This window comes from Eucyclogobius newberryi, unplaced genomic scaffold (assembly GCF_026437365.1).
Source record: "Eucyclogobius newberryi isolate DKJ021-1_F unplaced genomic scaffold, fEucNew1.0.hap1 SCAF_4, whole genome shotgun sequence".
NCBI lineage: Eukaryota > Metazoa > Chordata > Actinopteri > Gobiiformes > Gobiidae > Eucyclogobius > Eucyclogobius newberryi.
In genome coordinates, this window is record NW_027316056.1 from 19257057 (window position 1) to 19271188 (window position 14132).

Sequence of the window (14132 nt, forward strand, 5' to 3'; positions counted from 1 at the left end):
CTCTGTGTGATGCTCACCCTCAGTAGTTTTGGCCTCTGATGTCTGATTTAATTTGATTATAAGAAGAAACAAGCATGGTACAGAGGAATATCAGATTTAAAATTCCTAAAAAAAATGTCTTTGTTAAATATATGAATGAGTACAGTTGGTGTGTGGAGGGATGGTCTAATTGACACTAGATTTGGCATACAGTATGCTTTGATTCCTCCTTAAAAGCTGAAGTCAATTTCACAAAAAAATGTTTAAGGGACTTGTAATAAAGTTAAAAAGTCCAGGCAGAATCCGTATAAAAGTTTTATTTATTTATTTTCATTTCAGAGTGATTTCTGGGTTTGAAGAACAAACTGACCCTGATTCATCCCAGAAGGATTGATTTGACAAGAAAAAATATTTACTCTTGCTTTTTTGTTATTTGGTCAAAGCAAACTACTTACACCTATTTTTACAAATTCCAACCACTTTCAAAACCGACACACCTGCTTCTCCTGGACAATTACATTGACTGTAAACGCCAAACATGCACGCGTCCTGTAAGTTTATTTGGTTATCATTTATATGTCTCTATGTATTTGTAACTGAATTATGTTCATCACTTTAGCAACTGTTTAATCAGAGTCATTTTATGTTATCTATATCCTTTGTATTCCAGATTTTAGACAAATCTGGAATACAAAAGGCCCTGCCTTTCACCCATAAATGATTCACCTGATTAATGTTTTACATTTATTTTACACCTTTCTGCACACCTACCACCAGCATGCAGAGCTGTACATACAGGACTGCTCTGACGGGTTCCCCTCTAAGACTGGATATAAAACTGGTGAAATATTTTAATACACTGACAGACTGCATACAATAGATTTTAGCGAATATCATGAAATGCAATACTATGAACAGAGAACGATGTTACATGATAATCACATTAGGGTCATTCAAAAAACGAATGCCTAGAAAACTTTAACTATTGTCAAAACTAGATACTAATTTCCAGGACCGTCAACTGAAATTTTGTGGTCTGGGGCAAGTATCAAAACTGGAAAAAGCTCACATACTCTAGATCAGGGGTCCCCAACCACCGGGCCGAGGACCGGCACCGGTCCACAACGCGTTTGCTACCGGGCCGTACAAAAAAATGGAAATAATCCCTCAGTGACAGCATCTTCTGTGACGTAACTTTGGCCTGTTCCTCATGACACGCTAATAAGCTCATCTGTAGATATATAATGAAAAGCCTTATAGGAAATTGCAAATGAAATCCATTAAATATAATGGCAAGTATATTCTCTCTATGCTCTTGTCCTGCATGATAACATAACTGATACGTGCATTAAACATGATAGGTCATCGCGGATGCGTCGCATCAAACATGCTGCCCAAATGTAGAACCAAAAGCTCGCGAAAATGAGTAAAAAACAAAAGTCTTTGGAGAGCATTTTTGCAAAGGGGAAAAGGCCAAGTGAGGAGCAGACGAGGAGCCAGCGAGGATTTTGGAGGACAAGTTTCCTGGGCCAGCATTCTGCAACTGCTATGTGATCACCTGTTTTTACTTTTACAAGAGTTTGAGCGCTATTTCCCGCGCCGTGACGGTAACAAGACAAAACTACGCAGCAGACTGGACTTAAACACACTGCGGGGGTCATTGTCTCCCATCACTCCTAGATGGGACCTCCACTGATTCAGCGTGTGGTGAGTTGTAATTTTTATGCACTCATTTTTGCAATATTTCTCTGATGAGCTTCCACCAGTCAGAAGAACAGTGAGGACACGTGTAACTGTATGTTATGTTACTCCAATTCGGATCTTTTGGTATGGTACACTTAATAATGTACAAACACGTCTTTTCCGAGCTGAATCGAATGGAAGCCTAAGCCCCGCCCACTTCCGAGCAAGTTAACGTGACCGCGACATAAACTGGCACACCGGTCCGTGAAAATAAAACCTACATTATTCCGGTCCGTGGTGCAAAAAGGTTGGGGACCCCTGCTCTAGATAGAGTATAAGTTGGAGCTTCTCTGATTTTTTAACACAGTTCATGAATGGTCTTACTCAACATCAGAACTAGTGTAAGACCACTTGTTAATATTGCAGTAATATTGCAACTACTAAAAATACAAACATAAATAAATGCATTTTTATTATCACTATGGTATTGAAATCAGTGCAGAGTGGAGAGTATTTTCCTTAGTGTTCGGTTTATTGGGTAATGGCTTAAATAACGATGTGATAGTTTACCTTGGAAAATCAATTATTTCAGAAAAGAGAGGCCACAGAATTGGACCTTGATTGAAACCCAGAGCATCTTCAGATGTATTGGATTTGTCTTGATTGAAACACTATGGGGTGTTGTTAAAGCACCTGTGTGTCTAATGCATCCACTGATTATGATGTATTTTTTAAACACACTGAAAGCCCACAAATGGACCACACTTCTGCCATGTTAATGTAAAAAAAGAAAAGAAAATACTTTTTTCTTGGCTTGACTAGCAAAGAGCAGTTGCTTATAACATTGTGTGGCAGAACTGTGGTGTTTTCTTTTCCCATTTTATAAATGTTCTGCTATTAAACATCTCGTAGTAACATCTGAAAAAACAGCGGCAAAATACTAGATGGAGGAGTGTGGGCTGATTTCAAGCTGACGGCGCACTAAAACATTAACTGACAAAACCAGGTATGGTTATATAACTGTGGAGAGGCGGGGCCACAAGAAGGGGATTACTGTAAATATATCTGTTGCATATTTTTTGGTACCCCAATATTTTTTCTGGGGCCTCTACATTCTGCAGTAATTTCCATTAAAATTCACTGTGTTGTGGAGAGTACATGGGCCCCACTAGCACGCACAGCTTACAGAGCAGCTGTGCAAGTACAGATGTAAGTGGTGTAACCCCTTGTGAACTAAACAGCAAACACAAAGCCTTGGAAGTAAAGCAATGCCAGAAATATCCTCCAGACATATCCATAAATGACCCCATATACCTGACAAAAATTTTGTCAGGTATATGGGGTCATTTCTGGATACGTTAATGTGTATTAGAAGTACTAGGAGCAAAGGTACAGTCTAGGATAAACACTAATTTTAAAAGAATAATGCATATTATGCAATGTGCATCGTTAATACAGCTAGTGATAATAGAAATATTCAAAGAATAATTAATGAAATCATAATTCATCCATATTCTGCATTTTACAAGAGCCTATTCAACCAACTGACTACGGTTTTAAACGGGGTTAGTCCAGAGGCATTTAACAAAAAAGCGTAAGATACTTTCTAAAATATAACATGTATTTAAAGCAGGCAGAAAACTCACTGTGTGACATTAAGGGCCAACAGTCCACGCAGTGTGTCAGTCCTCACTATAGCCAGATCCCCGCCGCGGTCTAAACACTGCTGTCGTGCATCGGTCCAGTTCATCTCCTCGGGAAGGATCTGAAAACAGTGGGACGTCTCGTTGTGGACCACTCCGCCAGGACAGTGAGGAGAGGCTGCCAAGAGACAAACAGTTTCTGTTTATTGTGCCAGCCGCTATTTAAAAAAACACAAACTCCGACAATATTTGTCTGTCCAAGGATTGTCAATAATGGGCTAAAATAAATATAAACAAGACCAAGTCAAAAAAGCTACTTCTGAAGCTTTCTCTATCATCAAGCCTTAAATAGTTTATATCCTAAAGCAACGTCACGATCAGCTAATAGGACCCACACCATCTACTTGGTAACCATCTCAGCGCTCATTCAGTTCAATGATTCAATGTTCATGAATCTATAATCACTGCTGTCTAAGTCTAAAATTCCACAGGGCAAAGATTTTCCTTGGAGTGAAACAACTAAAAATGATTGTTGAAGTAAATAAAACCTAACCATTTTTGTAGTTTAGTGCCCTATGTTTAGTCTACAGGAGGAAGAGGGAAAAAAATAGACAGAAAATCAATGCGTACGTCTAATGATGTATGTGAATGAGGACAGGAAGGACGCTGATTATTGATTACAGCATGCAGGTGAGAGGGGATATTGCTTTGATTGTAATAGGGTGTGATTGCATGTTTCATTGTAAACGTTCACCCAGAACGCTTACCTTTTGCCACCTCTATACTCTCCTTGGTGATTTTCCAGTCTATGTTTAAACCCAAAGCACCCCAGCTCAGAAGAGAGATCTCCAGACTTTTATTGGCCACAACGAGATCCGGACAGAGCAGTTGTAGTTTGGCAGGAAGCATCACTGTCACCTCGCCCTGCGCGGACACCTGCTGAAAAGTAAAACGGAATAGTAATCAAGTAGTACAGCGGACTGCGGGTGCAAGAACCCCGGTTCACTACTGTGTTTATTTATGTGTAAATATCTCATGTTACAATGTATGCACCTGTGGTTTATTGACAGTTCTATTTTCATCGTAAATTTAGTGTGGGCGGATTTTATTCAGAAGCGCTGTATAGCCCGAAAAGTACTGTACATTCCAAACATATTGGAGACACTGAGTTTCTCTAGCCTTTTAAGTGAAAAGTTGCTGGCTTCCCATCAAGTATTAAACTTTTCACTAATACCCTCTAAGTTACACATTTAATATCTACATGGAATAACATTCCCTACCTCTTTATGTCCAATCCATGCTGTCACGCCCACTTTGTATTGACCAGGAAGTCCATATTTGTGCACCGCTTTGGTCGCCTCGGTTTCGGAGGAGTTGACCCGAGGGGACTGATCACCAAAGTTCCAGGACAGTGTGACGGGGCTGACGGAGGACGCAGCAGAGAAGCCGATTTGGTCGTGGACACTTTGAGGACGAAGTGGCTTAACTGAGACAGTGAAATCCACTGCAAACACATCATCGGCACGAGTCCAGCCACAATCCTGAGAACAAAAGAGTTGTTCTGTTAATATACAAAATAAACACAACCAAACAAAGCAATACTTAACTTTCTATTTTTAAGGTGTTCAGTCAATATAATCATATTGTGACAAAAACAAACTTGTAATTAAACTTATTTCATATAATGTGTGTCTTAATGTATATTTTTAGTGGCTTTGTTTTAGCACAATATTTAGTTGATTTATTACTTTTAAATGCTGTCAAGTTAACTTGAAGAGGAAAAGGGTTAGGGTTTATAATGTATATCCTTCAGATTTAGATTACAGATTTTTTTCTGATTGGTTGAAGGAATAATTCAAATGATGTATTTTAGAAAAATAAAGTCTTCATGAGATATTCAAAATAATATTTACCTCCATGACGTGTTTTTTGGTGCAGGCAGCAGAGCAGTCGGACTCGCTGATGAAGTTGGGTTCAGAGTTGGTGCTGCACAGACACTCTCTCCTCGCCCCGAGCCCGCCGTAACGATGTGATGACAACAGGCAGACCCCTGTGCACTGCTCCCGGCTGAAGTTTCCCAGAGTCGATGAGGAGAAGATCACAAGCTCATTGCGACCTCCTGCAACACTGCTGCTGTCCTCCAAACAGGCTACATAGTTCATACCTACACAATAAACAAATATTAGTCTTCTATTTTGAGGGGTGGTATTTAATACAATTTTAAGGGACCGTGAAAGACATTTTTATTGTTTTGCAATGCAACAAAATCAAATCAAATCAAAAGTCGTGATCTATAGTGGTCATATCACCCAGCTTTACACAAAACCATTTCAAAACACCCTAAAACACTGTGGGATCTACTCTACTGTCTACATCTTTCCCATTTTAAGAGTGTTTAAATTGTGGTCTAATGCCTTTCCCTGTAGAGTTCATCCTTGTTCCTTATTAGCCAGATCTGAAGTGGTTAAGTGTTAAGTGTACCGCATGTGAGTTGGCTGATGTTGAGTAGTGGATGGGGGTGGAGCTCCGAACGGTGTTTACACAGCATTGACTCAGGTCTCCGCACTCGGACGCCCTTCTTTTGGAGCCAGCTCACCAGTCTGAAGAGTTTACAGTCGCACTCAAAGGGATTATTGCTCAGATCACTGTGGAGGAAAAGTAAAACACAGAAATATTATGAACTTCAAATTCAGCGGCAACAAAGCCTCAACAAGTTGACGTATACTGTGTTAGTTATGATTTTCTGAGCACTGCAAACTCGCCCATAAGGTCTCCCATCTGCTTGTCTCCATGGAAATGCTATTGTTTTGCATGGAGTCTGGTATTAAATGTATCTATCTCCATGGAGACAAGCAAGAGATACCACAGGGCAAAGATACATGTCAGCCAGGTATGTGGAGATACGAGTCCACATACACGTTAACTTAACAATTATTTTTTTCAGACAGGGATTTGTTTATTTATTTTGTATGAGAAAAAAAATATTGTTTAGCTTAAAATAGTAGACAGGGAAAAGTTCTAGAGTCATAATATTAATAATCTCAACAAACTTACAATACTACGAGTACTACTATTTTTGTTTATTTATACTGACAGAAAATACATTGAACTTTGTGCCAGTTTTTGTTTCATGTCGATTGGTCCAGTAATTGTAGAGATATGAACCTTAAATAGTGACAGTGAAACAGCAAAGTCCACAATTCTGACCTCGTGAACACAACTGTAAGATGAAATAAACGTATAATCCTTTAACAAGTTTAGTTGATCACAATAAATACTGTAGAAAAAGTATTTGGACTCAACCTGTAATTATCACTCTGACACTCCCACTCTGCCCCGATATAGAACTCCATTCATCCCGCGTGTAGGCGCACAAACCGGGACCGTCCATTTAATCCCAATGTGCTTAATTGAACATGTAAACGATGACGCATATGCTCCAACTGGTATAAAGGTGAGCACGCTTCTATTTCAGCAAATGTATACACTCCAAGTCACCACACGATTACTTACATCTGAGTTAAATTGCACAGATTGTCACATATTCGCTCCTTCACTGTGATGATTAGGTTGTTGCTCAGATCTCTGAAAGAAATATGGAGAAAGATACATAAATGTACAATTCTAAGGCTACAATGTGAATGAAAATATGTTGTTTGGGGTGAAAAAGTACTAAGCTCAATGGGGTTTTTTTGAGCATTTTATTAAACAGCAAATATATATATTTTTTCAGTTATTCAAAGAGACAATACCAAAAGCTAGGGATGGTCCGATATACATTTAGTTTTTCAGACAATCTTTTGTGACTGATATATATTTGCCCATATCAGTTCCATGTTGATAAGTTCACAAGTTTTCTTAAGATATTGCTTGATTGCTCGACTGTTTATGAAGATTGTTTAACAATATATCTACTTCTTTAGCGTCATTGCTCTTCCATTTTAAGTAGAAAACCAAACAAATCTGTCAAATATCAGCCAAGTATATAAGTACATTTTACCAATAAGATAAGATAAGATATTCCTTTATTGTCCACACATGGGGAAATTTCATTGTTGCAACGCAGGTAGATACAGAGGAAAAGGACAGATAACTTATAGCAATAGTAACTCTTAATAGAAGAACTCTTATAAACAAAACTCTTATAAACAAAAACTCCTATAGACAAAACCTCTCATTTACTAATAAGGAATGGAGGGGAAAAATAAAGATAAAATAAAATAAAATAAAAAGTACTGATTTATACAATACTGATATTATTTATGAAACATCATTCAATGTCAATATTTGTAACCATATATCGCCCATCTCTACCAAAAGAAATAGATTTAAGCCTCCTGAGTGATATTCTTCATCCTCCTCCTTGTATTTAAGTCAGTTGACTTCCTCAATATTTACAAGGGTTGTTTATCTGCTTGTCTGCTTCTTCAAACCGCACTAACGTTTGTCCCATTTCACTCTCCATCTTGCCTGTGTCAGCGTCATAATGGGGCCGTTGTGTGGTGGTTTTGGAAGGGCCGAATGGAAACCGCCGGTGCTCTCGCTCACCACGGCTAAATGGGTGGAAGAAATAAGCTAATAGTTGGAGGAGGGGAGAAGGCTTTTTGGTAAATGGTCTCTAATCCTCTCTGCTGTTTAAAGTTCTGCCTTCTTGAATTCAGTCTAAACTAAACTGTTCTAAATGTACTCCAGACATTGACAGACAGTAGGGCTGTCAATAGTCAATAACATGATGCAAAAAACTGCTAAATATAATGACCCTGTTGCACAATTCACATACTTGAAAATACACTCTCCAACAGGAAATGTTATATAAACTGTAAACCAATTTGTATACTTTCAGCATTAATAAAGACAAGATCAAAATTGTAACATAACAATACTAAAGCATTGTCAAATGGCTGACCAAGAGCTAAATGAAAAATAAAAAATAAATCATTTAATTATTTTCCATGACTTGAGGTACACTATAAAATAGATGTAGACCTATATATTGGGCCGATATTCGCCATTTTATCAGCTTTAATTCTCCGGCATAGGCCAATTTTTGTTTTGGCCGACCTGCTGCCTAATGAATACGCATTAAACTTTATTATAAACACCATTAATGTGACTACACTTCTCTTTTATAGGTCTGTGGTAAAACAAGGCTGTGGATGAGTTTGTAGTAAATTTAAATTACATAATGTGGGGAAAATGTTCAAAATCTGCCCTACATACGTTTGCTGACGAATGTCTTGTTTTGAAATACTAATGCAGGAATATAAGGGTGCTTGGTAATATTACAGACACTACTATTATTATTTTGTGCTTCTGATACTATAGTGTTATTATTACTCACAGCACAGACAGTGGCCCACAGCAGAAGATTCCTCTGGGCAGAACATTGATCCTGTTGCCCTGGAGATACCTGACAGTGAGACACACATAGATATAGATGTAAATGAAAGTCAGACATGGATTTCACCGTGTTCGTAATACTCACAGCTCGCGGAGGTCAGTGAGTCGATCGAGGAGGCTGGTGTCGAGGGAGGAGATGTGGTTTTTGGATAGGTCTCTGCAGAAAAACATAAGATTATTCAAGTGATTTTGATGACACATATACATTGTGTGTGTCAGACACCATTTTACCGTGGCCCTATAAACTGTGTGAGTAAAAGTATACCTTGTTAAAGCTCAAGAGTCAAGTCACAGTATTACATATAATGCATTGAGTAAAATGGAAAATATTCAAAAAGAACACATACAGAAACAATGTCCTCTCTGCTCTGCAATATTGATAATAATTCCTTATATGGGCAGGAGATGAGAGTGTTCTAGGTACAGCAGACTGAAGCAGTAAAAAGCTGTTGTCAGCCATATTTCTGCCCCATTATACGATCTTTGTGGGAGTTTTGAGTCACGCTAAACGACAGATCATGCAGTGTACAGCGATTTGCGGGAAATAAGAACTTACTGTATTCATATCTTGATTACTTTGATTTGTGGACACATTCTAATATTCATTATGCATCAAAATTAGCATTAGTATTTGCATGAAAACATTCAGATTCAGTTGCAATTAAACCATTACTTCATTATACTGGTTTTAAGATTTGTCTTAGGAGAGTTGTAACAAATGCAGCACTTTATTATATTCTATTGATTATATATACATGTATTAGATTCTTGATCGCAATGGGCTTCAACTCATTATGTAATATATTCAGAGCGTACGTCATACTTTAATGATTAAAACAGCACTGCGTAAGATTCCTGGTGGAGGGCACTACTTGGAGATAGAAAGTTAAAACCAAAATTTGGACCATTCTCATAGAGATGGATCAGTTTTATTCTGTGGAACATCTCCATGGAGACAAGTAGCAGAAAAGTTACAAGTCAGGTCTGTGGAAAGACAAGTAAGGGTGTCACTTGACTAACAGTCCGAAGAATGGCATAAAACGGAGAATGTACATGGAGAATTTTCCAAATGCTGATTTATCTCCATGGAGACACGAAATCTTATGCAGTATAGCTTTAATTTATTTTAATGAGATGGAGTAAGAATAAATAAGGCAAGAAGAATATATATAATATATAAGAATAGCAGGAGACCAGACAAATGTGATCCTTCAAACACACAGGTCATACACAGAGCAATCAGGAAGAAGATAAGGCCAAGATTACAGGTACTGTTCCATTTCTAGGACTATAATAAAGACAGTGGAGGACAAAAAAATAGACTAAGAAGTACATGGGAACATAGCGGAATATTTTCTCCTCTTTTGTGCTTGTGTGTGTGTGAAAAGACGCCCATTCCCAGAAGGAAACATCTGTACATTCCAGACACGCTGAGTAAAGATGGATGGAAGAGAGGGAGAAATGAAGAGGGGGAGAGGGGGAGAGAAAGGGAGAACTCTGATAAAATTAACAAAATTACTCAGTAAAAGGATGCCCTGCCACCAAAAGTCAGGTCACACCTCAAACCAATGTATAACTGCTGCTGATGATTAGCTAATTTTCTCTGGGCTTTTAAATGTAAACTAAATTTTGTTCTAAAATGGCTTTTATTTGTGTAAATGTTTTTGTGATTTGTGTGCTGTCGTGCGGTTCCCTTTGTCCCAGGTCAACCTTGAAAAAGATGTCTCGATCTCAATGTTTTTTTCTATTTATTTATTCATCTGTAATAATGAAAATGTGTTTCAATGCCTTTTATATCTGTGGGGGGGATTTAGAAATGCCCAACCAGGGATGGGAGTTGAAAATTAGCACTGGCTATAAACTTTGTATGCATCACATCGGCTACAAGCTTTGTTTTGTAACTATGTATGATTGCATTGTTCCTGTCAAATAAAATAAAAAAAAATATTAATAATAATTTTAGCTGTTTGTACAGAGGAATCATGTACAGTTCTAGATAAAATCACATTTTGGGGTGCATTCACACTTTTCCTGGTTTGAGCTCAGTTACCTGGGTTGATATTATACAATGCAATAAATGTGACATAAACACTGCTCAAGATAGGGTTGCAACAATTAACTAATTATGACAAGTCGACAAAAATAAATAAATCTTAATCGTTATCTGGACTATACAGACTCTAAAATACATAAAAAATTAAATCAAATCAATAAACAATTACAGATTTTGATCAATAATACACTTTTTTCATAACTATTCTCTATCCAGAAGCCTTCAGTCACCATATTTCAGCATTTATTTGGTTGGTGATGTATTTAAAAAGTCTATACATACAACACACGTAATCGTTTGACTAGTCGACCGATTGACAAAATAATCACTGACTAGTTGATAACTAAAACAATTGTTAGCGACAGCCCTTGGTGAACACTCGACTTGGTGCTGCTGACCACATAAGGGAGCTGAGATTAGAGAACATTCATGTGTTTACTATGACCATATAATGTGACCTTCTCCATTGATTAGCAGCAGGCTCCTGTTCTCTGTGCTTCCTGCCTGGACACACATGGCCTGGCTTTGCACACACGCACACGCACGCACGCGCGCGCACGCACGCACGCACGCACGCAGGCACACACGCACACACACACACACGCACATATGGTTCTGTTTTACTTACAGTGTGGCCAATGATCTAACCACTCCTTATAAGGCCCGTCTGGTGCCACTTATTCTGAGCTTCAGGATGAGAACACACTACAGCCTTCACTGGCGCAGCTTTGCAAAGGAAATTAATGAAAGGGAGCAGGTTGGAGATTTATACTGAAATCAAATAATAACCAGCAGTTGAGTGACCAATTCATGATCAAGTTAGAGGGAAAGAAGTATTATAAACTGTTGAGTAAATTTGGAAGAAAGTTCCGACATTGTTAGTTAGGTTTCATATAATGCTTCCTCCAAAATATTGTTCTAAAACAACTTAGAAATAGAAACAGGCCCATTGATTTCCTATTCATCATTTCAGAAATGTTCATTGTGACATTTATTTTAACAAGCAACAGATTGTCATTTACATTTTTTCAATTATTGAAATGTGGCTTTGTGACATTTTAGAACAGCTCCTACATGTGTCATTGTGAGTCTTAATTTTCAAATAATCACAACATTGGGGGTAAGTGAAAACAGGAATTTTCTAAGCACTCAAGCCTCTTTGTTCCACATACTCTTGAGAATCCATCTGGACTGGCTTGCACTATACGGTTTGAGCTTGTAGTTTGGGTGGAAGTCAAAAGGATGAACTTAAACAAACATGGCGACGCCGGCAAACGTACTGTACTTTGGCCTATTTAGCAGATTCACAGACTTTTTTTAAAAAAAAAAACATGCAACAACACGCTTTGTTTATTTGAGGACGGGGAAGAAGTCTGTATTTTCTCGGCTTGTTCTGCTGCTGTTGTAATGCTTTGACCAATCAGATTCAATATTCGTCATGTCAATGAGGCGAGAGCCTGTCCAGATTCATATAGTGTAGAACCCAATTCAGTGATACACATATCAATCTAGCGTGAGCCACGTTAAGCCTCAGTTGCAGGCAGGGACAATTCTAGGCCACAATATTTCCAGCAATCAGTCTTATTCCTTTTTATTCATTTGATACATTTCTGAGTCTGGGAGAAGTTCAAACTGCAGTATATGTGCTCAAATGCCGTATGTTTTGTTGTACTGTACAGATTTTATCAGGTTAAGCATTCTCTCGCACTCTCTCTTTGCTGACACGTTTCTCCCTCACCAGTGTCAGTCAATAGCCCTGTTTAACTCAAAGATCCGTCAAATACACGTCAAAAAAATTGCTCAAACTAACAGAAAACATACTTTTGATTAATACCAGGACAACTGAAAGTCAGTGTCAGAGCCTACTTTCCAGAAACAGACCGGCCATCGTGGAAGAGCAGAAGGCCCAGGGGTCAACAGCTCTAGAACACCTCCAATCACTATCCTTTAGCCTTGCATTGGAAAATAGCTAGCAAACATCTGTAGTATTTAATTACTATGTTTTAAAATTTGTTTTATTGTTTTACTTAACAAAACATAATTTCACATTCCAGGTATTGGTAAAACGGACATTATTTTTTTACGTATACAAACATGGGAAAGACCAAGCAGGACTAAACCCCAGAAGACATGTTCACAGGCTACAAAGCAGGACTTGACTCAAACACCATAGTAACAACATAATAAGCATGTGCACTACATGTACCTGCCATACCATAGTTTGAGAACCACAGAGAGATAAGGAAGAATGCATAGCACGTTCTTAAACCAGACCTGTCAAGTCTCACGCATTTGGTGTGAGACTCACGCATTTATGACCTGCCTCATGCTCTCACACGCTGATGGCCTTTTCTCACGCTAAAAAATACATTTAAAAAGCTCTGTTGTTGTGTTACTCTATTCGTCCAAATGCACCAGTAAATGCACATTTTCTATGTATTTTGACTAAAACCCGTTTCACTGTGCGAGCCTCGAGCTGGTGTACTCCGGCTTCCGCTGCGACCCGGAACTTGAGGCTGTGTGGCACTTCAGTGCCAGATGCGGCGCAGCTGAAAACACAGGCTTTTTGCACATCTCTGCTTTGTGGCCGAAAAGCACAAATTACAACTTGAAGAAGGACGAGAAAAACAGCAGCCAGAGAAGGAACTTCTTTTTTCCTGCTCTCTCACGTGGACAATTGGTCAGTATTGGTTCAGACAGACACATGACCAGTTCACCATCTGCTGCCTTCTTGGCTCAAGTCCTAATGTAAACAAACTGTAAACTCCAAACGAAATCTGCATAAATTGTTCAAATATCAGAACAGTCCTAATCTTTACTGTGAGCTGTGGTTCTGACATTTATTACATACATTTTAAAACACAAATTTGGCTCTGTTGCAGACAGTTATGCTAGTCAATGATTGGCATTGGTGAAACATAATGAACTCTTAAGTCTCATTCACTGACCTGGGAACTTTCCTGCATTTTGCCAGAGCCCTGTAGTAAAGACTCATTTATATGATTATGCTTTTCAAGTCATCAGGTCTTCTGGCTAGAAATGGTTATATTGTTTATAATTGTTATAATTCTTTTTTATTTATATTGTAGGAAAATATAAAAATCTCCCATATTTATAGCATCTACTAATTTAAAATCAACAATGTTCCTCCACTAAATGGCAATACAGCAAAAAGAGAAACCACTATTTCTCTAAAATTCAGATGCCATACAAGTCTGCGACTGAGACAAACCCCTGGGACCTTTGGAGGTTATTTGAAAATCATCCAGAAATCAGCATTGCCCAGAGTTGCATTTGTCTCAATAAATAAATAAATAAATAAAAAATTGTCTTCATCAAACGACAGTTTCCCATAATAAAACATTTAAACGTTC

The 14132-nt window shown here is 38.2% G+C and overlaps 1 protein-coding gene across 1 annotated transcript in view; it reads right to left on the bottom strand.

The window, feature by feature from the left end:
* Positions 1–14132, bottom strand: part of pkd1a (polycystic kidney disease 1a) — a 66686-nt gene that overhangs the window by 39499 nt on the left and 13055 nt on the right. The window contains exons 2-9 of the mRNA XM_072462278.1: positions 8791–8862; positions 8647–8715; positions 6819–6890; positions 5787–5950; positions 5219–5469; positions 4586–4846; positions 4073–4244; positions 3309–3483 (exon numbers count right to left, since the gene is read on the bottom strand). Of these exons, the coding sequence (XP_072318379.1) occupies positions 3309–3483; positions 4073–4244; positions 4586–4846; positions 5219–5469; positions 5787–5950; positions 6819–6890; positions 8647–8715; positions 8791–8862 (1236 nt within the window). The remainder of the gene's footprint in view (positions 1–3308; positions 3484–4072; positions 4245–4585; positions 4847–5218; positions 5470–5786; positions 5951–6818; positions 6891–8646; positions 8716–8790; positions 8863–14132) is intronic.